General features: G+C 33.8%; 2 protein-coding genes across 5 annotated transcripts in view; both read right to left on the bottom strand.

Annotated features, from left to right (window-relative positions):
* Positions 1 to 3,103, bottom strand: part of LOC107048934 — a 13,087-nt gene extending 9,984 nt beyond the window's left edge. The window contains exons 1-3 of one of the 4 annotated variants that reach the window (XM_015272386.1): positions 3,005 to 3,103; positions 2,167 to 2,329; positions 1,572 to 1,829 (exon numbers count right to left, since the gene is read on the bottom strand). In XM_015272386.1, coding sequence (XP_015127872.1) covers positions 1,572 to 1,605 — 34 coding nt within the window. In that variant the 5' untranslated portion in view covers positions 1,606 to 1,829; positions 2,167 to 2,329; positions 3,005 to 3,103. The remainder of the gene's footprint in view (positions 1 to 1,571; positions 1,830 to 2,166; positions 2,330 to 3,004) is intronic. The other 3 variants (XM_015272385.1, XM_015272387.1, XM_015272388.1) reach the window with 3 other exon arrangements.
* A 252-nt stretch (positions 3,104 to 3,355) lies between these two features.
* Positions 3,356 to 12,776, bottom strand: LOC107048889. Its single transcript, XM_015272329.1, has 3 exons — positions 12,242 to 12,776; positions 6,681 to 7,040; positions 3,356 to 5,970 (listed from the first exon to the last, which is right to left on the bottom strand). Exons 2-3 carry the CDS (start codon positions 6,897 to 6,899, stop codon positions 5,275 to 5,277), a joined length of 915 nt encoding a protein of 304 aa, XP_015127815.1. The 5' UTR covers positions 6,900 to 7,040; positions 12,242 to 12,776; the 3' UTR covers positions 3,356 to 5,274.
* Between the last annotated feature and the right edge of the window lie 8,812 nt (positions 12,777 to 21,588).

Here is a 21,588-nt window from a genome sequence, read left to right as displayed (position 1 = left end):
CGTTCACCCGGCGGAAAAATTCGATTTTGGCGAAAGTCGACTTTCCCCCCGAAAAAAGGCTAAATATGGCAGTTTGGCTCCGGGTGGGAAAAAAAATTTTTTTATTTCTTCATTTCTAGGGCAAGTGAGGGGCGCAGTGACATTAGGCGGGCCAGAAAGTATAGAATCGGCGTTCACCCGGCGGAAAAATTCGATTTTGGCGAAAGTCGACTTTCCCCCGGAAAAAGGCTAAATATGGCACTTTGGCTCCGGGTGGAAAAAAAAATTTTATTTCTGCATAGAGCTACCGTAATTATCTTTTACCTTCGACTTAATGGCATTAAAACAATCATTTTCAGCTATTATTGACTTCATTTGACGCATGATATCCAAAAATATCCCGGAAATTCTCATTTTCAAAAAGTCCAAAATTTTTGTTAATTTTTAAATGAATCAAAATGTAGGGTAAATGGTACGTTTCTGACAAGAAATTGATGCTCTTCGGGTTAAGGACGAAGTTACTGAATGACAAGATCACGTATTTTTTCGCAATGAGATGATATTCTTTAAAAGACGACAGAAGGTTGACAGAAGTAAAAGAAGATATTGCTTTCCTTCGAACTCAAAGCGATTGAGCGTAAACGATGACCATATTTTTTCAATATCTGGAGGTTTTCCTCTGCATAAACTCTCTATTCATTCAATATGAAAGCCTCTGATTCATGATTGACTGAATCGAAGCTTTTAGTATCTTATGTCATTTTCTCATTTTGTGACTCGTAAAAACCGATTTCTTGTGGCAAGTAAAATTTATCATGAAATGTTCATGTTAAATTCAAGTCATGAAGGCTTTACGGAAATCTGACATTGTCTGACACATTATCCGGAATTCTTACCCCAAGAAATTTATGCCCAAGAGATGAGATATTTGGCGCAAGAAATTATAGTTTTGCGATATTATGACGCGATATTTCTCTCAATGCACATACATACATACGTACGGACCCGGTCTAAAAATCGCATTTTCGTATTTTTCGAGTCATAATGGGTCGATATAACAAGAAAAATTCAAAACTTAAATTTGAGCAACAACATGAAAAATTCAAACTTTAAATTTGAGCAAAAACACGAAAAATTCAAAACTTAAATTTGCGCAAAAACAGGAAAAATTCAAACTTTAAAATTGAGCAAAAACTCGAAAAATTCAAAACTTAAATTTGCGCAAAAACAAAAAAAAATTCAAGACTTAAATTTGAGCAAAAACAATCCTAAAACTAGTTGCAGATATTTCTCGTGGCCTTCGTCAGCGAACACGAAGCCAATACTACCGAATGACAAGTCCCCCCGATAAAAAACACCGTTACACCTATACAACATTACCCAACACAGTTGTAATACGTTTAAAGTGTAAACACAGCCGTGACTTTTGGCGTCAACAAGTTTGAATGTGCACTGCAGGAGCGACATATTTCCCCACAACTCCATAAAGTCCGTGAAAAATGATAATTACCTTGAAATGATTGCGGTGAACAGGAATAAAATTTCCTCACTCGTTGGCAAATAATTCGGCAAAATATTTTATTAATGCTTACCACTGGTCAGCGGTGCCGCCTCTGTTCTGTCCATTTCAGCTCCATTAGTTGTTGTTAGCCATCTCACGGTTTCACCAGCAAACTGGGGAGGCCTTGGTCCCTACCACAGTCTCTCAATGCGTCCAGATACCCTTCACTCGAGTCACAACGCTTGGAATCATCAGCGAATTAATTGAGATGATGATTTTATTGGTAGCGAGTGGTCATGCACTCAGGGCTGACCAGGTATGCGTCAGCCAATTATCAATGGATCATTGCCTTATCGATTAGTGACGAGACAATCACGTGATTTGTAATCAAAAGTTTGAAATTGCTTTATTCTTCTCTCCTAATCATTTTTTTATGAATATATCAGTGGAGAAGTGGTAAAACTGTACAAGTCAATTCTGACTATTGACCAGTTTTCAATGAATATCTCGGAATCTAAGGGAGATGACAAAATTTTTATTATAAGCTTTTTTGTAGAGCCGATTGAGAGCTACAACAAATGTTATTACGAAAATTTCGCTATCTCCCTTAGATTCGAAAATATTCCTCATAAACTCAATTTTACCGCTTCGGTACTGATTTAAGGTATTGCATTTGCCATATGTACAATTCTGAAGCTTTATTAATGCCGTTGGAATATCATTGTTGATGTGAAGTGTTCGATGAGCGATTCACTTGCGTCGCACTGTTAAAAATTTTCTTCTGAATTTTCCGTGCCAAATTCTGGGAATTTTGATCGTGTTTAAGTTCCACTGAAATTTCAGGAAATCCTGTTATTGAAAAATCAAATATTCCATTGATTTTCTGTTCAAATAATTTGGAAATCAAAAAAACACTTGAGTTTTCAGTTCAATTCAATAGCGAAGTGATAAACCTGTTCAAGTCGATTTAGAGTATTGGTCAGTTTTTAATAAATATCTCGGAATGGAAGGGAGATAGCGAATTTTTTGTAATAACCTTTTTTGTAGAGAGAATCGAGAGCTATAGAAAAGATGATAATGCAAATTTCGGTATTTCTCCTGGATTCGGAGATATTCCTCGAAAACTCAGCGAAGAGCTAAGTCGACACCGGTTTACCGCTTCGCGACTGAATTATTCTATGAAAATTCAGAAAAATACAGGGAAAAATTGAACATTCATGTCATTTTGTTTCTGAGTATTCATGTTCCACAAAAACTTCAATCAAGTTGTAAAATTTCCATCTCACTCCCACTAAAAACTCATCAATATCCGTGAATTTTACTTAAAACTTGGAATTTCAGTCATTTTTTCCCTAAATTAAATTCAATTTCACACTCATGAGAGTCAGTAGTGTAACGAAACTGTAGTTTCTCCAATTGTTCTATTATTTACACATTCTTTTCTTTTTCCTTTTTTTGACACATCCTTTTGTATTTATTTCTTCGCCTCATTAAATAAATAAACCTTCATTCATTTAAACCTACGTGCTTTTCACTATAATAGCTTCCTTGAAATCTCAAAAAATTTCCAACAGTGCAGTCGATTTAACATTCAATAGTAACACACGTGATCACACAGGAACGACTAAACTACCTGAATGACTCAGTTTTTGCGATTCGAGGGACATTTGACGCGCGATGGTGAATCTATGGGAGTAGAGAGGGAAAGATAATGATCAAGTGTGTTCAAATATTTTCAAGTCATGAGCAAACACTCGTTCGCACTTGAAAAAAATTTGTTCGCATGATTGTTTGACTCTTGGACCTTCAAAAATCGAATAAATTAGATTTTCCGATAATTTCAGCTTCAAAGTAATGGAATAGAGAACAACCAGATGATTTTTTAGTTTTTATTGAATGATCGTTAAGTCGATGATTGTTTTATCGATTAATGACGAAACACTCACGTCATTTGTAATCAAAAGTTCGAAGTAACTTTATTCGTCTCTCTACAAATAATTTTTTTATAAATATATAAAGTATTATAACACTAGTCATATGTACAATTCTGAATCTTGGTTAATGCTGTTGGAATATTCTCCTTGACGGGAAGTGTTCGATGAACGATTCACTCGCATCAGTCGAATTAACATTCAATTGTAACACCTGATCACACAAGAACGACTAAACTACCTCGATGACTCGATTTTCGCGATTCGAGGGGACATTTAACGTGCGATTATGAATATTTGGGAGTGGAGGGGCGAAAGACGATGATCTAAGGGTATTCAAACATTTTCAAGTCATGAGGAAACTCATTCGCACTTGAAAAAAATTGCTCACATGACAGTTTGACAGTTTTGTACACAATTTTAAGGGCTACAAAAAAAAATTTACGATATTTCCTCCTAAAACTACTCATTCTCGAGTTAATTTTTAAATTATGAAAATTTCCAAATCGTTGAACTCGCTTTTATCACATTTTTTTAAGCGAAAAATGTCAGCAAAGCTTTTTTATTCGACATTTCATCCCAAAATCACTTATCTTCTGCATTAATTCACAATTACAAAAAATGTTGGATGCCTTCTCATTTATTTTTCACTCCCTCCACCACCGAATCCATTTACTCTCATCACTATCGTCTTTTAAATTATCAAAACAATTTAATTATTTGATTTGTACATTCATAAACACGATACAAATGCAATAATCATTGGAACTCACAAGTTGCGACTGTACGAGAGTTCGACGGGGTCAATTCCCGGTCAATTAAGGATAATTGCTCTCGACGGCTTGTGGTAAAGGCCCGGAGTGAAGTCACTGTCATCACAGGCCAATGAAGATCACCACCTCAGTCACTCGGGTATCATTTTTATTCTCATTGTCTTGTAAATTTTCACGTCAAAGTTTGTTGCACTCGAGTAACTTGATTTTTATATTCTCTTTTTGGTTCGTTTTTGGACGGAGCTTTCGATGACTCAATGACTCACTGCATTTAAATGATTCTTCATTCGAGCGCGGGATTGACTTATCAATGTTTTTAATGTAAGAACACTTAGATATGTTATCGTCATCACTTCTTTTGGTTGTCCTCAGGAATTGTTTCTTTGAGTTGTGACAACTTAGAATTTTTGTAATGCTTTTTTTGTCCGTGAAGAAATTTGGAGTAAAAAATACTTTATGGAGTTTTTTTAACCACTCATTATGGGGATAATTTCAGATTTATATAGATGGGAAAATGTGAGTTTTCATTTTTACTTAATCATGGAATAGTTATTCAATTATCTCGAAAACAAGGGATTTTTCAAGAAAATGTCAAATGAACTTTTTCTAATCCATGAAATTGCCAACAAAAAATATCTGAATCAATTTATTCCGAATTCAATAGAACATGAAGCATTGATCCTTCAAGGTTTACCACTTCATGACTGAAAAAATCTAAAATTATCTAAATAACGAGTGATTTTACAAAAAAAATGCCAAATTTACTTTTTGTAGCTGAGAAAATTAACAACAAAAAATCCTTTATAACTTTTCCTCCTAGATCCTCTCATTAGCAAGATAATTTCAAATTCAACAGAACAAAAAATCTATTCTTCCATTCTTCTCATTCCGCTCCTCGAAAATAGAGCAATCATCTCCAAAACAAGTATTTCTACTTGAAAATGTCTCCAAACCTCTTTTGCACCTTGCAAAATTTCCTATAAATTTCCCATTAATTTTCCTCTCAAATCCACTTCTAACTGGACCTCTAACAAAACGTAAAAACCCACTCATTTCGTTCTGCCCCACCTCTTTGCGCTCTTCATCATCTTCACACAAGATGCACTCGAGCTGGTGTGGGTGAGGGTGGCGGTGGTGGTCCCAGGATAGTATTCAAACTGAGACTGGAGTAACGAGGAGCTTCGTCCATCAAAGTAGCTTGTTCATACGTCGGTGGGAGGTCATCCCGTCCGGACAGTTTCAAAAATCTCCTCTCCTGTCGTCTCTCGTCCAGTGCCCGAAGGACAATGACAGCTGGACCCAGCACCAGCATCACTGCACCCACTGCCACCATGGCGACAGCTGCTGCTGCACCACCTCCACTCAGGTGAGACAGTCTGAGTCGTCTACGAGACTCCCAGATCCCTGTTTTCGTTGTCGGGGGAGGGCTCGATGTTCCTGGCTCGTCAGGCATCTGGGGTATTCTATCTGTGATGTTGAAGTCGTCAGTCTTATCGTCGAGTCTTTCTGTTTCGAGGGAGATTGGGTTCTTCAAGGTGGAGATGGGGAAGGAGTTGTCCTCGAGATCAGCCCATTTCGTTCGCTTCTTCGCAGTCTTCTGGGTATTTTTTAATGACTCGTCGCTCTTCGGGGACTCCACGCTCTCCAGGACACGGGGCTCGTCCTCCGGGTCCAGCTCGGGGTCCTTCCACGGAATTTTGTCGAGACGGTTTCGCAGGTTCTGCTCGATCATCGGGATCACTGCGAGCTCCGGCTGCTGGCGGATATTCTGGGAACTGGGGGTCGTCTGGAAATTAGAGAGATTTGTCAGGGAGGTTGAGACATCATGTTTTGGTTGATTTTTTTCAAATTTTTCTCTCGCAATTTGATTGACAAATTTGATGATTGAAAATGGCTGATAGTGTGTCTGCAGTGTGGTCTGTACGAAACTGTACACTGTTGAAAAATTTTGTCTAAAATTTCCGGTACACTTTTTGGAAATCTTTATCGAATTTCATTACCACGGAAATTTCAAGGAATTTCGTGGAAAAATTAAAGAGAAATGTCAATTTCAGTTCCATTTTTCCTGACAATGAATAGAAAACCAAAAAATTCCGGTCATTACATTCTTGAATTTTCAGGACTGACATTGAATGCGATTTAGGAGGAAAAAATCATGAAATTTCAGATTTCACTGAAAATTCAATGTGATTTGGCACTGAATATTCATATTAGATTGGAAATTCAAATAAAGTGAGAAATTCTCGTCTTTATGGTGCTTAAAATTCTGGAATTTTACAGAATTTTCAGGGAAATCTGAAATTTCATGATTTTTTCCCCCTAAATTAGATTCAGTGTCATTGTCCTGAAAATTAGAAGTCAATGTAGAGATCAAATTAATAGATACGTGAACATCCCTAAAGCCTCAAAGTCCATGAAAAAGTTTATTCAGTGCAACTTTTTAAATTCATTTCATCCTTCACTCGATTAAAACATCTTAAAAATGTTGACATTTACCTGCGTGTCGTTATTACTATCGTGTGGTTTTTTTTGCAATGACGTAACTCCTTTCTGAAGCAGCACTATACCAACAGCACTCCATGCTGCAAGCTGAAGGATCACCACAACCCTCGAAGCCCACTTATTTGTTCCTGAGGTCATGGCCATCCTCGTTACCCCCGGGGTCGTAACGCCAACCATAAATTGGTACATCAAACGACCTCCAGAAATAGCCATTCAATCATTACTACATTTTATTTTTTGGTCAATGACCATGACCACGTTTTCAATGGTATTATTTTCTGGGTTTTGTTTTTGCGGAGGTGTCGGAATTCTTATGATGCGACTTCCCTCGGTTCAATTGTCGGGGAGTTGTGGCTGGAAAAAGACATCATTTGCAAGTATTATTGGCTGACCTCGTGAGCGGGGGCTCTTACAGGATTGTTGTTATGATTTCCTTTTGAGGAAAGGTATTTTCATTTCTCCGAGGAAAATTTATGTTTATTTATTGAAATGTTTTCCTTAAGAAGATGAAATAATATTTGTAGCTCATGAAATTTCAAACAAAAAATGTCTGAGACAATCTATTCCTGGAGGCACTTATTACCGAGCTTTTTACCAAGGCACCATTTCATCACTGGAAAAATCTAAAATAATGTGAAAAACGAGTGATTTTACAAAAAAGTGAAATAAACTACTTGTAACTGAGAAAATTTATAAGAAAAAAATCATTTATAACTCATTTTTATAGTTGCCTTTGGTACTGAGATGTCAAATTCAACAAAACAAAAATTCATGCTTAAATTTTTTGGAATTCAGTCCCGCAAAATTCTGCAATTATTCTCAAAATAACTATTTCCACTTGAAAATTTAGGAAATCGACAGATAATTCTATTGAGTTCTTGTTGAGCTTCTATAGAGGTTCTATTAGTTTTTGGCTGATTCTATTGAAGAATTCTGCAACTTTATTACGTATTATTTTTTATTTTCTAGCGAATTTTCTGAGTTTTTATATGACATTTTTTCTATAAAAAATGCATCAATAGAATAAGCTCGGTAGAGCTTATTCTTTAATAGAAATTTCAAAATATAATACAGTGTTTTCTATTTCTATTGAGACATTTTATATAGAAATTCCACGACATGAATTCTCTAACTTTTTTCCACTCTAATTCTCTCCGTTTCTCATTTAAAAAATCAAACAAAAAAACAACGAAAGGTGCGAAGTTATTGAAAAATCGAATTTGTCAACAAAATCGTCCAAAAACTAATAAAAAGCTCAATAGACATTCAATAGAATTTTCTGGCGAATTTTCTGGATTTTTCTATGAAATTTTTTCGCACGTGTTGGACTACTCCACAATATATTTTCATAATCATTTATTAAACCAAACAAATCACAAAATTTTCCCACATATTTTCTATAATATCTCGGCATTCGTGTCTACCAGCAATACCTCAGCGAATTAATTACCCGGACGTTCATTAATTTCCCCCGAATAATCGCGAGTAAAGATCAGTCTTTACATTATCCATCGTTATTATATCCTTCAACACAGTGTATATCACATATTCGTGTGTAAATATGACTCAGAGTCGTATAATATTAGCCCGACAAACATGTGAGATTGCATTCAGCTCGGAAGTGCAGTCCAGTAGTCAGCATGAACCCTTTTTTCCTGGATATTTTATTACTAGTTTCCTCACCAGTCCTATCATTACTTATCGGTATACGATAATTGCATGATACAGAGTTATACTTGTGAACGTTGGATGGGACAATTGTGACTGCGGGTGCACAATCAGGGGGATATGTGTGCAATTTGCGTCCTCGCGTGCCTCGATGAGCCCAGAGAGACAATGGTCTCGGTCTATTTAGTTGAATTGTGAAGGAATTCCGGGAGAAGTTCATCAAAAACTTGATTAGAGGATTTTTTTTCATTTACAATGTATTTTTTCCGGCTTTAAAATGAGATTTTCAATGGACATCTAAAAATGTTTCTCTGTTTTGATGGTTTTTAGTGGAAAGAATCTCAAAGTTTGCAATTAAACATGAGAATTTAAATTTAAGCCCTTTAAAAGCTTTAACAATATTTTAATGAACAGTGAAAGAATCTTCATAATGAGAAAAAAAATCGTCCAATTTTATTCTCTCATCAATTGATTTTCTCTTGTTTAGATCACTTCTCCACTAAAATTGTAGGAGAATCTGTGAAAATATTCAAGTGGGGTGAACAGGTCAATTTCTAGACGGGGGTTAGTTTCTGGATAATTTCAACTTGCATTGAATATTTCACAAATAAAATCAATTGATGGCCATCCCTATTTCCACCATGAAAATCATTTATTCGGAATAGGAACAAATTTATTCATATTCAGAATTTTATCAGAAATCTATTTCATGCCTGAAAGATCAGGTTTCTGAAAGTTCAAACAATTTCAATGATTTATAAATTATTGTTAGAAAAAAATAATAATTCTATGCAAAATGTAATTTTAATGACGTTGAATATTTCAAATTGATTTTTTTCTAATTTTTCTCACGCAATTTAATTGACAAATTTGATGGTTGAAAATGGTTGAATTTATAATGTGGTAAAGATACTTGGATATCCTTAAACATCAGAATATCATTTTAAGTGTTCGGAAATTAAAAAAAAATTATTTTAATAAACAATAAATGAAAAAACTTGGCAGATGAGATGAAATGAATTTTCTTCAATCATCTATATCTCCCGCCACAGCGATACAATTTCAGTAAATCACATTTCGTTTTAAAGTCTAAAAAAATATCTTCAAAATGAAAAAAAAATCGTCAAATTTCACTCTGCTGATCTCAATACATTGACCATCAAATATCAATTAATTTTTTCCCATTTAGATATTTTCCTTTCCAATTTTTCTAAATAAAGAAATTATTGCGTTCATAACAACCTCGTTAAGAATGAAATTCTGACTTCATTCATCTAATCAGCTGTTGGAATTGCATCAAATGAAATTAAGGCCGGGATGAGATACTCGTGTTTCCATGACTGGTAAAACTCTTATCAGAACGAAATAAAGAACTGGGAATACCTCACAGGGTTTAACGTCTTTGTGACGACAGATCAATTACGGTTCAGGATAGGATCTTTGACGTTCGATTTTTCTTTCCTCATTTTTTTCCAGATGATTTGAATGGCAATTGCGTTTTTCAGTGACTGACATTAGCTGAATAGTCCATTGCGCAATGTCACGTTGATGAACTCCTTTTTTTCCATTTTGAATCCATTAGACTTATTTACATATGAACTCGCTCATCATCAGGATGAAAGGATATAGTAAATTAACTTTGTTACAATAACAACCGTCACAAGGAATTTTAAAAAAATAATTCGGGAATTTTTGTGGCATTTTTCAGTTAAAAAATTAAAATTAGAAGAATTTGTTTGGATAACTCTGGAAATGCCTTCATTCATTGTTTATCACTTCCGTAAATATTCATGACATTTAATATTTTCATTCATTATTTACAATTTTTTAACGCTAATAATAATTATCTTGAAGCTGATCAATTTCTTTCTCCAAGATATTTTTGAAATAATTCGTTTCGAATGTTTGAGTTCAATTTCCTGTCTTCGAAAACTTTCTCCACACAATTGTATTCATGACAAATAAAAAATTCTTGAGTATCGTAGGGCGAACTTACTTTGTTACAAGAACAAACGTCATAGGGAATTGAAAAAAATATATTTAGGAATTTTTGTTGCATTTTTCAGTGAAAAAATTAAAATTAGAAGAATTTGTTTGGATAACTCTGGAAACATCTTCATTCATTGTTTATAATTTCCATAAATATTTATGCAATCGAATATTTTCATGCATTATTAAAAGTTTTTGAAAATAATAATAATCATTATCTTGAAGCTTCTCAACTTTTTTCTCCAAGAGTTTTGAAGATAGTTTTGGAATAATTCGTGGCGAATATTTCAGTGAAATTTTCTGTCTTCAAAACTCCTACGGATAAATTCCATAGAAAAACCTAGTGATAGCGAGAAAATTCTATGGAACTTATTTCATTACACAAATCGACAGCAAAAATTTTAATAAATTTTTTAGCTCAATTTTTTCGAAAATCCACTGGAGATGGGACTAAAATTTGACGAAATAATGAAAAAAATGTCTGTGTCCCACCATGAATCACCACTTCTCTCAAAATAAATGAGCGCCCTCGTAAGCTCAAGGCCATGTTCTTCTTGTTATCCAGTAGAATAGCGAACGCCCACACAAACCCCGAACTTTCCTGGTGTTTTGATTTTAATTTAATTTCAAACTCTTTAAGTAGTCGAGTTTTTCGTTGAAACCTTCTGCCGTAGATTCCCCTCCGCTCTAAAGCGCGAATTTCTATGCGCAGAAATTCTATAAAAGGTTTATTAATCATTGTTTATAATTTATTTAACGAGAATTCAACGAATTCAGTAGCAAAGCGGCAAACCGGGTCAAGTCGATTTTGAGTATTGGCCAGTTTTTGACGAATATCTCGGAATCTAAGAGAGATAGAAAAATTTTTGTCATCACCTTTTTTGTAAAGCCAATTGAGGGCTATAAAAAAGATGGTGAGCGAAATTTGGCTATCTCCCTTAGATTGCGAGATATTCATCAAAAACTAACCAAAAGTCAAAATCGACTTCACCCGGTTCACCGCTTCGCTACTGAATTGATGGAACGAGATGAGTAAAAATGGGTATGTGCCTTTTTGGCGCCACCGTTTTGGCGCAACCATTGCCGTGTTCAAGTCGCGCTAACACGCTGGGGCCAAAAAGTCCCGCTCCAAGTAAAAATTCCAATAAAAACTTTAATTTTTGATGAATATTTAGAAATTGGAAGAAAATATTTGAATGATGAGCTTTTTTGTGATGCGAAAGAAGAAATACAAAGAAGTGTATCGCAAACATCTATTTATCCCTCTAAAATCCTGAGGTTTTTATGAAAAATTTATAAATTAATTGACAAAACGAGAAAAATCTAAATATTTCAATGGGAAAACTTGTTTTTCCTGGATATTTCACATGTAAATGCTGCAGTACTTGGTATTCTCTTCATTCTGCTGAATATATTCCCATCATCTCTAGTTAGACATCAGAATTTCCACTGAAGCCCTTGAAATTTCATTCTAATTGTTTAATGAACGAAAAAAGAAAAAACTTACAAAATTAGATGAACTGACCTTCCTTCAATCATCAATATCTCCCGACTCAACTATCAATTTCAATAACTCAAAATTCATTTTAAAGCCCTCAAAAATACCTTTAAAATAAGAAAAAAACTTGAAAATCGACTCTACCGATCACGAGATATTAACCATTAAACACATTAGTGAATTGACGAAACGAAAATATTTCTCATCTTGCTAAATTTCGAATTATGTCGGTAATGATTGGCTTCAGGAGAAAATCTCAGAATACATATTTTCTCGCAAATTTAATCAGCTACAAAAAAGACATTAATACATTTTCCCCCAAAACTGCAAGTTTGCAAGATAAATCGACAATTATCAAAAATCATTACCAAAAATTATAAAAATTGAACGTAAAATTCACCTTGTCAGCGTCAAACTCTCCTCACATCTCCATCCACACCACTCGGACTTAATCCACACCTTCGCACGTACATGTTTATCCTAACAGCTCTACTCACTCATTAGTTCGATTTAATTGCCACTAGCCTCGAGGCTAATTATCGAACAATCTTGATTGATCACTCGAGGTTTCTCTCCTCTTTATTCGCACTCTCACGCGTCATATTGAAATATGACACCGGAAGGGGGTTTCACCCTCACCCACAACTGTCACCAAAACCGAGTAAAAAAATTGGCACAAAAAAAAATCTCCCGACGCAAAGATAAAAATTCTAATAATTTTTCCTTTTACTTTGTCAATTAAATTAGTGATTCAATTTGTTTTGCTTTGTTTACCGCTATCAAAATTTATGCTCACTCACTGGAGTGCCTGACATTCCCTCACTGTTCACTCACTGATAATAAGCGCATTCAGGGTCATTCTGTCTTAATTTGGAGAGATGGAGGATTTTTTTTATTTCATTTCTTCGATATCGAATTAACGTGTCAGTGGTAGAAGATAGTTACGCTCAGACTGAGCGGTGCGAAACCAAGAACTTGCGGCGTTTGCCAGTGAGTCATCCCCTCTCCAGGCTTCGTCGTGAGCCCCAACTCCTCCACATCGTTCACTCGTATCAACTTCTTCTTCCCCCTTTGATCGTCAATCCCCCTCTTTCTCGAACATGAAAACTCATTTCGCCGGGTTTCAGGCGAGACATTGAGGCAATTAGTGGGTCATGGATGAATGTTTTTTTTCGGCACTTGTGCGTAAAGTGAAATTTTGAGTACAATCTCACTTTCCAACACATTGTGATGAAAAATGGGTTTCGATACGAGTGCGCAAAAGTTTTGTTTGATCCTTGGGAGAGTAGCACTCGTCTTCGGCGAGTGTCGGAGACGATGAAATTCGGATATATTTGTGTCTAACAAATAACTGAAGCTCCTTTCCAGTGTAAAATTAATTTTTGTCTTCATTTACATTTTATTCACGGACTAGGGGGCGTGGTCTTTGCTCGCGTCGCTCGCTTCGCTCTTTCCCCCACTCCCCGTGCGACTGAGCGGTCGCGAAAATTAATTTTTATAACACAAATCTCCACAAATTAATATAGATGAATGTTTTCTTCAAAAAAACCCGAGAAGTATATGTGAAAACCGTGGTGAACCCATATCAGTAAAAGTGTTGTTTGATCCTTGGGAGGGTAGCACTCGTCTTCGGTGAGTGCTACACAACTCCCACGAGTCAAACAACACTTTTACACTCGTATCGAAATAATACCTTGTCATACCTGCCTCAAAAGTGCAATTTTCGAAACAGTTTAACGTGCTTAAAGCAATAAATTTTCGGAATTGTAACAAATTTATTCATATTCAGAATTTTACCGGAAATCGATCTCCTAAAAAAATACGGTTTCCGAAAATTTAAACAATTTCAATTATTTATTTATAAACAATAAATGTTTGAAAAAACAGTAATTCTGTGCAAAAGGTAATCTGAAAAATTGTTGAAAACTTCATAAGAAAAAATGCGAATTCTCGGGTTTTTTGACTTTAATTACTGATAATTGTAAAATTTTCCCGGTAATGACTGAGCTTACGAACACATATCCAAGGACATTTTTCATCGCCAATAAAATTTTACATAAAAAACACCTGACATTTTTCCGTAAAACTCTTCATTTCCACGTCATCAATAATTTGTTACTTTTAATGCTCATATTGGCTGTTATGGCTTTTTCTACTGCAAAACATGAATCATAAAAAATCCAGATTATCTTCACAAGTCCTGAAGTTCATATCGTTCCATGTAAAAAATGAAGATAAAATAAACATATGAATTGGATGAAAAATAAATTGAATAAATTAAATTCGATTGATTTAGTGGATGAAAAATTCAAAGTAAAATAGATATAGAACTCACAACTGGGAAAAATTTGTTGTACAAGTGCTACGTGGGTGACTGCACGTAGCCATGAATAGTGCCTGGTTCAATTGTGCTGTAATTACGTCACGATAATTATCGCATTCTGAAGCAGCAACATTCCCCGTTTTTCCTCGTTTGTTTGAGGAAATATACCAATGGAGCATTGAATTAAAAATTAGCAAACAATGAATTTCGAAGATGGGCGGTAATTGCTTCAGACGGAGAATGACTGACTCATGAATTAGCAGTAATTCACAGAATTTACGTGGACTACATGGAGGGGAACGATAAATACAAGTAAACAATGTTTCATCATGAAATGCAATAGGAAATTTCAAATTGAGGAAGACATTAGTCGAAGAATTTGCAAGGAATGTTAATTTTTATTTTATTTTATTCATTCGAACAATTTTTCCTGGATAAATTAAATGACCATATTCCATGAATGTAACGCGTAATGGAACGAGTGAAATTATTCAAATATTTCAAGTTTTTGTCGTTCAATCCGCCATAAAACAGACAACGTTGATTTTCACATTTTTTGTCAGAAATTTTTTTTTTGAAAATGAAATTTCCTGCTATTTCAAATATTACATGACGTTTTCTTATAAAATGACTGTTCAGTAATGGAAATCATTATTTCTAGGATGAATTCTTATGTTGACACTCAATCAATTGTGATGGCTTTGAGTATATACGATTGATCAATAATTCATTGTTAGTATTATTATTAATTTGTGGGGAATGTAGTCATCTAATGATAAATGTAATAGGGGAAAAAATCTAAAATTCCTGAACAAAGTCGGTTTTTATCTAAACTTCAAAACAACTTGTACTAATTTATAAACAAATTTTATCATAAAGTGAAGCAGGAAATTTCAAACAGTTAAGGAAGATATCAATTGAAGAATTTAAGGAATGTAATTTTTTCTTGTTGATTTTATGATTTTGAAGAGTTTGTTCTGGATGAATTGAATTATCGTACATCACGCATATAAAACGTAATGGAGCGAGTGAAATTATTGAAATATTTGAAATTCTTCTCTTCATTCTCATGCAATTCTCAAATCAACAGACATCTATGTTTACAAATAATTGTAATTTAATTGACTAAATGACAACTTAATAATGATAATGAATTATCATTCATTATCATTAATCAATTATGATTATTAATTAATTATGATAATTTAATAAATGACAATTAATTATAATCATAGATTCCTCCGCTGACACCTGATTCATAATTCAAAAACAGCATTACTGTCAATTTAAGTGAACTTCAATCATCAAGTACAGAATAAAATTTTCTTAATAATAAAAAATTCCGACTCGTCTGAATTAAAACCGGAAAATTCTGTTTTTGCATTTAGTGCCATTGAAATTGCATTCCACTGTGACATTATTAATGACTTCACATGGGGAAAGAATTCATAATGAGGAAATGATAAAGCGGTCGACGTCTGGATACGACATTTGTGCGATTATGGAATTATATCTGTGACGAGTTATTTTGGAGAAAGTTATCGAGAGATGTTTTTCGATCAATTATTTCACGTTTACGTGAGATTACTCAGTATTTATTCCCAAAGGTGCTCGTTATCATGTTGATTGAGTAATCATTGTCAAAGATTTCATGAACAGTTGTACATATTTGTTTCTGAATGTCATTTCGTGGAATTGAATTTTGTTGATTTTTTCGGGCCGACGTACATTGAAAATTATGTAATTTTGTGCGATTCTTAAATCTAAATATCTGATAGAGAAAAATGAAGAGAAATGTGGTATTTCTATTTAACGCACTTCATTTCGATTCTTCCTAACTGAATTCTTGAATTTTTTTTTATTTGCGCATTCAACTTAATGATTTATTCTGCTGAAAAAAAATTACAAAAATATACATAAATTGTTAGCGTATCAATCTAACATGTGGCAAATCTTACAATGTCCTTAAATGAGTAGTTTATATGAAGTGAAAAAGGAGTCAATTAGCAGAATAATCTTTTTATCTAAGACTTTCAAAAATTCTCTGATCCTATAAGGTGGCGTGAAGCTTTTTCTGTGCGAATTTTGGGGTATGAATTCTATTTTTTTTCGTGGATTCTGGAATCAACAAGTGGGAAATTACTCTAGCACAACAATAGTCAATATATTTTTTCTAATAAATTATACATTTTCATTCAAATGGAATTTCTATGACATAATTTAACATTACCCCAATATTAAATTTGTTACCTTTCCTTTTGAATATTGATTTCAAAATAAATTTTCTCAACAACAGACAATGCAATCCATCTTATGATCGAACTCGATCAAAATGGCATTGTGAAGATTATTTTAAATCACAATTGGATTCATTAAAACAATTATTTTTTTGGTTATCGTCAAAATCAATTGGCCCTTGTTCTGAATTCTGAATTCAAATAAAAATCCAATAAAAATTCAACAATTTTCTAGAGAATGCATCACTGCAATTCACATTTCAATACTCCTTATCACTCTCTCAATCACTAGGTGAAGAAGTCACTGATAAGAGGCATTGCCACAATTGAAATTCGGGTCGATGGAGAAATAAAAAATCATCTCGCTCCACATAATTAATAAAATCATGCGAGTGCAGCGTGGAGCACGTCTTCACTCACGTGTATAGCTGTTTCGTGACAAAAGCTCGTTATCAGTTTATCCCTATTGTGCATAACAACAAATGCCGTGTTGTTGGTGAGCAAGGACGATGAGTCATAATGTTTTTTTTTCTATTCTCAATGTATATCGGTACGTGAAAGCAGAGAACATGCGAGAAATTGAGGGAGACGAGACATTTTGTATATAACGAGCATTATATAGTGTATCTAGGCCTTGGGGAGACTGCTAAGTTTCGCACGATCGTTATTTTCGAGTTGGGGACGCCCGAGGTCTAGTGCAATATCGATCCTTCAGGGAATAACAGCTTGACATTGCTATTGCCATCTGTATAAAATTGAGAGAATGTAGAATTTTTGGGGATTTCATTGGGGGATTATCTGTGAAGTGAAGGGTTGGGGGAGAAAATGTGATAAGACATTTTTTGTGGAGAATTTTGTCGGCTACAAAAAAGATTTTATGAAATTTTCTCATATAATGAATAGTTATTGAGATAATTTCGTAATTATAAAAGACGAATGAATTCATTTGAACAGGTTTAACGATTTTACATCACAGGTTTTTATTTTGAATGAATGGACGAATAATTGCATAAAAATTGTTATAAACATTTCAACTACATAAATATATTAATAATCAATTTCAGAATATATTTACCAAAATTTCCCTGAATTCTATTAATTTTCACAAAATGATTGAACTGAAATTTACTGTTTTCATGGATTTTTTCATCAAATTGCAATTTTTCAATAACAAATATCATCCGAAAATATTTGACAGTTTAGGTTTTGTCAATTGAATATGAATGATTGATGACCTAAAGCTGTGTTGAGTCATTAACATCTGTCGCTTCACTCCCAATTTTTTACCCCTAACAAAATTTCACTCCATGCAAATATGCCTCCCGCGACTCCACCAGCAAATGACTCAACTATGAATAAGGGGAGGATAATTATAGGCACGCGACCAGGAACAGGATGACTCGTCCATAAACTCAATTCACTTCCCACTCCGTCCGAAAGTCGAGGGTCAGATCTCAATCCTAACAAATAATCTGATATTTACCTTGAATTCTGACGATTGCAACCAGAGAAATAATCTATTTCAATAAAAAAAAACTTGATTTACAAATAGCTGAAGCTCCTTTCCAGTGTAAAATTAATTTTTGCCTTTATTTACATTTTTATTCACGGACCAGGGGGCGTGGCCTTTGCTCGCGTCGCTCGCTTCGCTCTTTCCCCCTCTCCCCGCGCGACTGAACGGGCGCGACTGTGAGATTTTTTTCGACAATTCTATCCGATTTTCACCGTACAGACTGTTAAAAATTTTTACATCGGGAGAAAATTGATTTTTATAACATAAATCTCCACAAATTAACATAAATAAATGTTTTCTTTGGAAAACCCGAGAATTATATGTGGAAACCGTGGTGAACCCATATCATTAGAACATTTATTAATCGAGTTCAACAGCTATAACAGAATCCGTATTGAATCGAATCCCCCTAGAGGCTTGAAAAAATGTCTAAACGGTGACGATTGTTACTCTAAAATTGAATCTTATTTTTAAAAAATGTAAAATCATTAGTCGAATCTGAAAATTGTTAAAACGTCTAATATAATACTTTGCTTTCAATATTCTATTTATATCTATTTATTTTTTAATTTTTTTCTTTTCTGCATTCATTCTATTTCTTTTTCCTTTTTGCATTTTTTTTTCTATAAATAGTCGTTAGAAACCTCGATGTAGATGCGACTAAATAAATTTTTAATTAAAAAAAAAGAATGTTTTCTTGATCAAAGGAATGAATTATTTAATTCATATTATCACAACATTTTTATTGAAATGGAAACACGAATTTATTAATTTATGCAAAAAATATCGTTGAAATCAGTAGAAGCAGTATGAAATAAAATTCAGCATTAACGAAGAAAAGTGTAATTGAGGACACGTGATCCCTCGAGGCAACTTGGGGGAGCTCTCAGTTCCGATAAAAAGAGCGCAAATTATTTTTGAAACGAAGGCTAGACGGTGTTGCTTATTTTCCAGTCTTTTGTGGCAGTACTCGTTTGCTCCAGTGAAAATGAATGGCACTGAAGCCACCAAGTTTTAGGTTGTACGCTTCCAGGATGTTTTCTGAAGACCCAACGGTATGATTAAAGCCGGACGTATTTTTGCATGAATTGTAAGGATTCTTCTCATATCTTCAAGCACTTTTTTTCTACTTATGCGAGACTAAAGACAATTTCTTTTCCTCTCGGGGATAAATTGAAAGGTTGAATGATTTTTTTTTAATTGAGAAGGAGATTTCTCTTAGTTTGGGAATGATTTAAAAACAATTATAATAGACAATTAAAATGAAAAAAATGGGGGGAAATTGAAAAATTGTTTATTTTTTGGATTTCTACAAAATTTTCTATTGGTTTGTGCCCGAAAACATTAACGGAACTCGATTTTTCTGTATAAACATATTCTATCGAAATATTTCCTATAGAAATTTCTAGGCTCAAATTTTCCAATTTTTGTGGTTTGATTTTTTGAATAAAAATAGGAGAAAGATACAATAGAAAAAATTAAAAAATCATGTGGAGAAATTCCTCTAGAAAATTTCTACAGGAAAAATCGGCCAAAGACTAACAGAAGTTGTTCTTTGAGTTTTTTGAACTATAAAAAAATATAGTACCTCAGTAACGAGATGAATTTGTCAATCCCATTGACATCCAAACGATAAAATATCAATTACCTCTCGCCAGAAGGTCGCACTAATAATCCACGTAATTCCTAGTCATTCCCAATTAGCGTAATAAGATTTGAAATCACACGCTGGCAATTTTATCAGTAGGTGACGATTAAAAACCCATTGTATAACAGGCCTTAACACAATTCATGGCCTCTTAAAGTAAAGTTCAGGCCACAGATGCTGATAGTAATTGAAGTTAATTTGTCAGCTGAGTGAACGATACCCGGGGGGATTTATGGGTCTATTGTCAGTTGGTGCGTTTGGAATTCATAAAAATTTTGAGGCTTACGTTGCGGTAATCTTGGGGGAGAGGAATTCAGAACGTGAGACGTCACTGATGCGTTAAAGGACACATTCATCAGACCGCAGGCTTTATTATGTATTAGATAATAATCGATTCTCTCGGTACTAGGAAGTATTATTCAATATCTCGAGGTTTTGACCCTGAAGATGATTTTCAATCATTATTTGGATTCTTTTTTCGAGAAAATTCCTGGGAGATTTTCATCTGATTTTATTCAGTGAAATCCTGGAAGTGTTTACATTTTCACGGAAATTTTAATTGATTAAAAGTAAATTGAAAAAAATGAGAATTTTTGGAATTTTATGTGAAATTTATAAAAAGATGCATCATTTCCAAACAAAATTAGAAAATCTGAAAATAGAACGATTTCAGTGCTTCTTTGCATGAAAGCATGGAAATCGTTCTATTTTCATTATCGTTCCACATGCGGAAGCAAAAGATGACCTATTTCGCCCCTTTAGTTCCCAAAATATGTAAAAAAATGATTTTATAAAATTTCCGAATATCATTTTGATTTCAATTTAGTGAAAATTCTCTAGAGATTTTTATAAAATTTCTCCATCCATATCTTGCAAATTTTCAAATTTTCACGAAAAATGCAGGAATTTTTGTCTTAAAAAAAAGACATTCCTTTTATTTTCTCGTTACTCAACGAGGAAATCGATGGAAACTGTAAATCTTGATTCAATTTTCCATTCAAATTTATGAGACACTAGAAAAATTAAGCTGAATATATTTTTAAAAATGTAATTAATTGAAAATTATTTGAATCATTTCATTTCTTTCTTTTTTCAATCAGTCGAATTCATTGAAAATAATTAATGAAAACGATCCATTTTGTTCCATTAATTCCTAAAATATACCAAAAAACAATTTAATGCACCTAGATGTTTATTTAATTTTTTAATTGACAAAAATCATTGCATTGGATGTGAAGATTGAATCAAATAATCCTCGGATTTTTATTTTATTACGAAATAAAGTCGAAAGAGCAAAATGTCAAGAGTGAGAGAACCAGCAAGTGCATATCGATTGACAAAGCAATAAACCTGAGTGGCATATAATTCTTAATCTAGTTTCTAATCCGCGGAACTGCAGACGTCCAATGATTCATATTCAATGCCATTTAATTCAAAGCAACATCTCTTATTACCACCGGAAGTGACATTGTGACACATTAACGATTCATAATTGCGTGAATTATTGATGAATCACGGTGGCCTAATTTTTTATTCATCACGTGTGGAAAAATTTCAAAGAAAAACCTGGCGAATTCACTGGAAAATTATATTTGATTTTAATTTTTCACAGATTCTTTTAAAAAATTCGACATTTTTTCGAGCGTGATGCGTCGTTCATACCTCAGGATTTGCGGAGGTGTTGGATTTAGGGATATGAGGTAATCGGCAGCTTGAGATGTGGGATCTTTTTGAATGTAATAGTTTGCAGAGCGTGTTCGGTAGCCCGTATCGTGTTGGGTTACCGGACAATCCTTGATACAGTGTCTCGAATTGCGGTTCAAGGAGAACAGATGAATAATAAATCTTTTAATCAAATCTTTTTGTTTTTAATGGATTAAATTTTTTTCTAATTATGGAAAATCAGTTGAATTTTCAATTACTATTTTATTATTATTTTTATTATTAGTATCATGTCATTCATATTATTGTTTTTAAGATCATCTGAAGAGGATATAGCATATTGTGCACCTAGGGCGGAAAGTGA

The sequence above is a fragment of the Diachasma alloeum genome, unplaced genomic scaffold, assembly GCF_001412515.2.
Source record: "Diachasma alloeum isolate Michigan unplaced genomic scaffold, Dall2.0 Dall_scaffold_00198, whole genome shotgun sequence".
Taxonomy (NCBI): Eukaryota; Metazoa; Arthropoda; class Insecta; order Hymenoptera; family Braconidae; genus Diachasma; species Diachasma alloeum.
The sequence above is the reverse complement of the archived record's forward strand: the minus strand, read 5'-3'. Positions and strand labels throughout refer to the sequence as shown.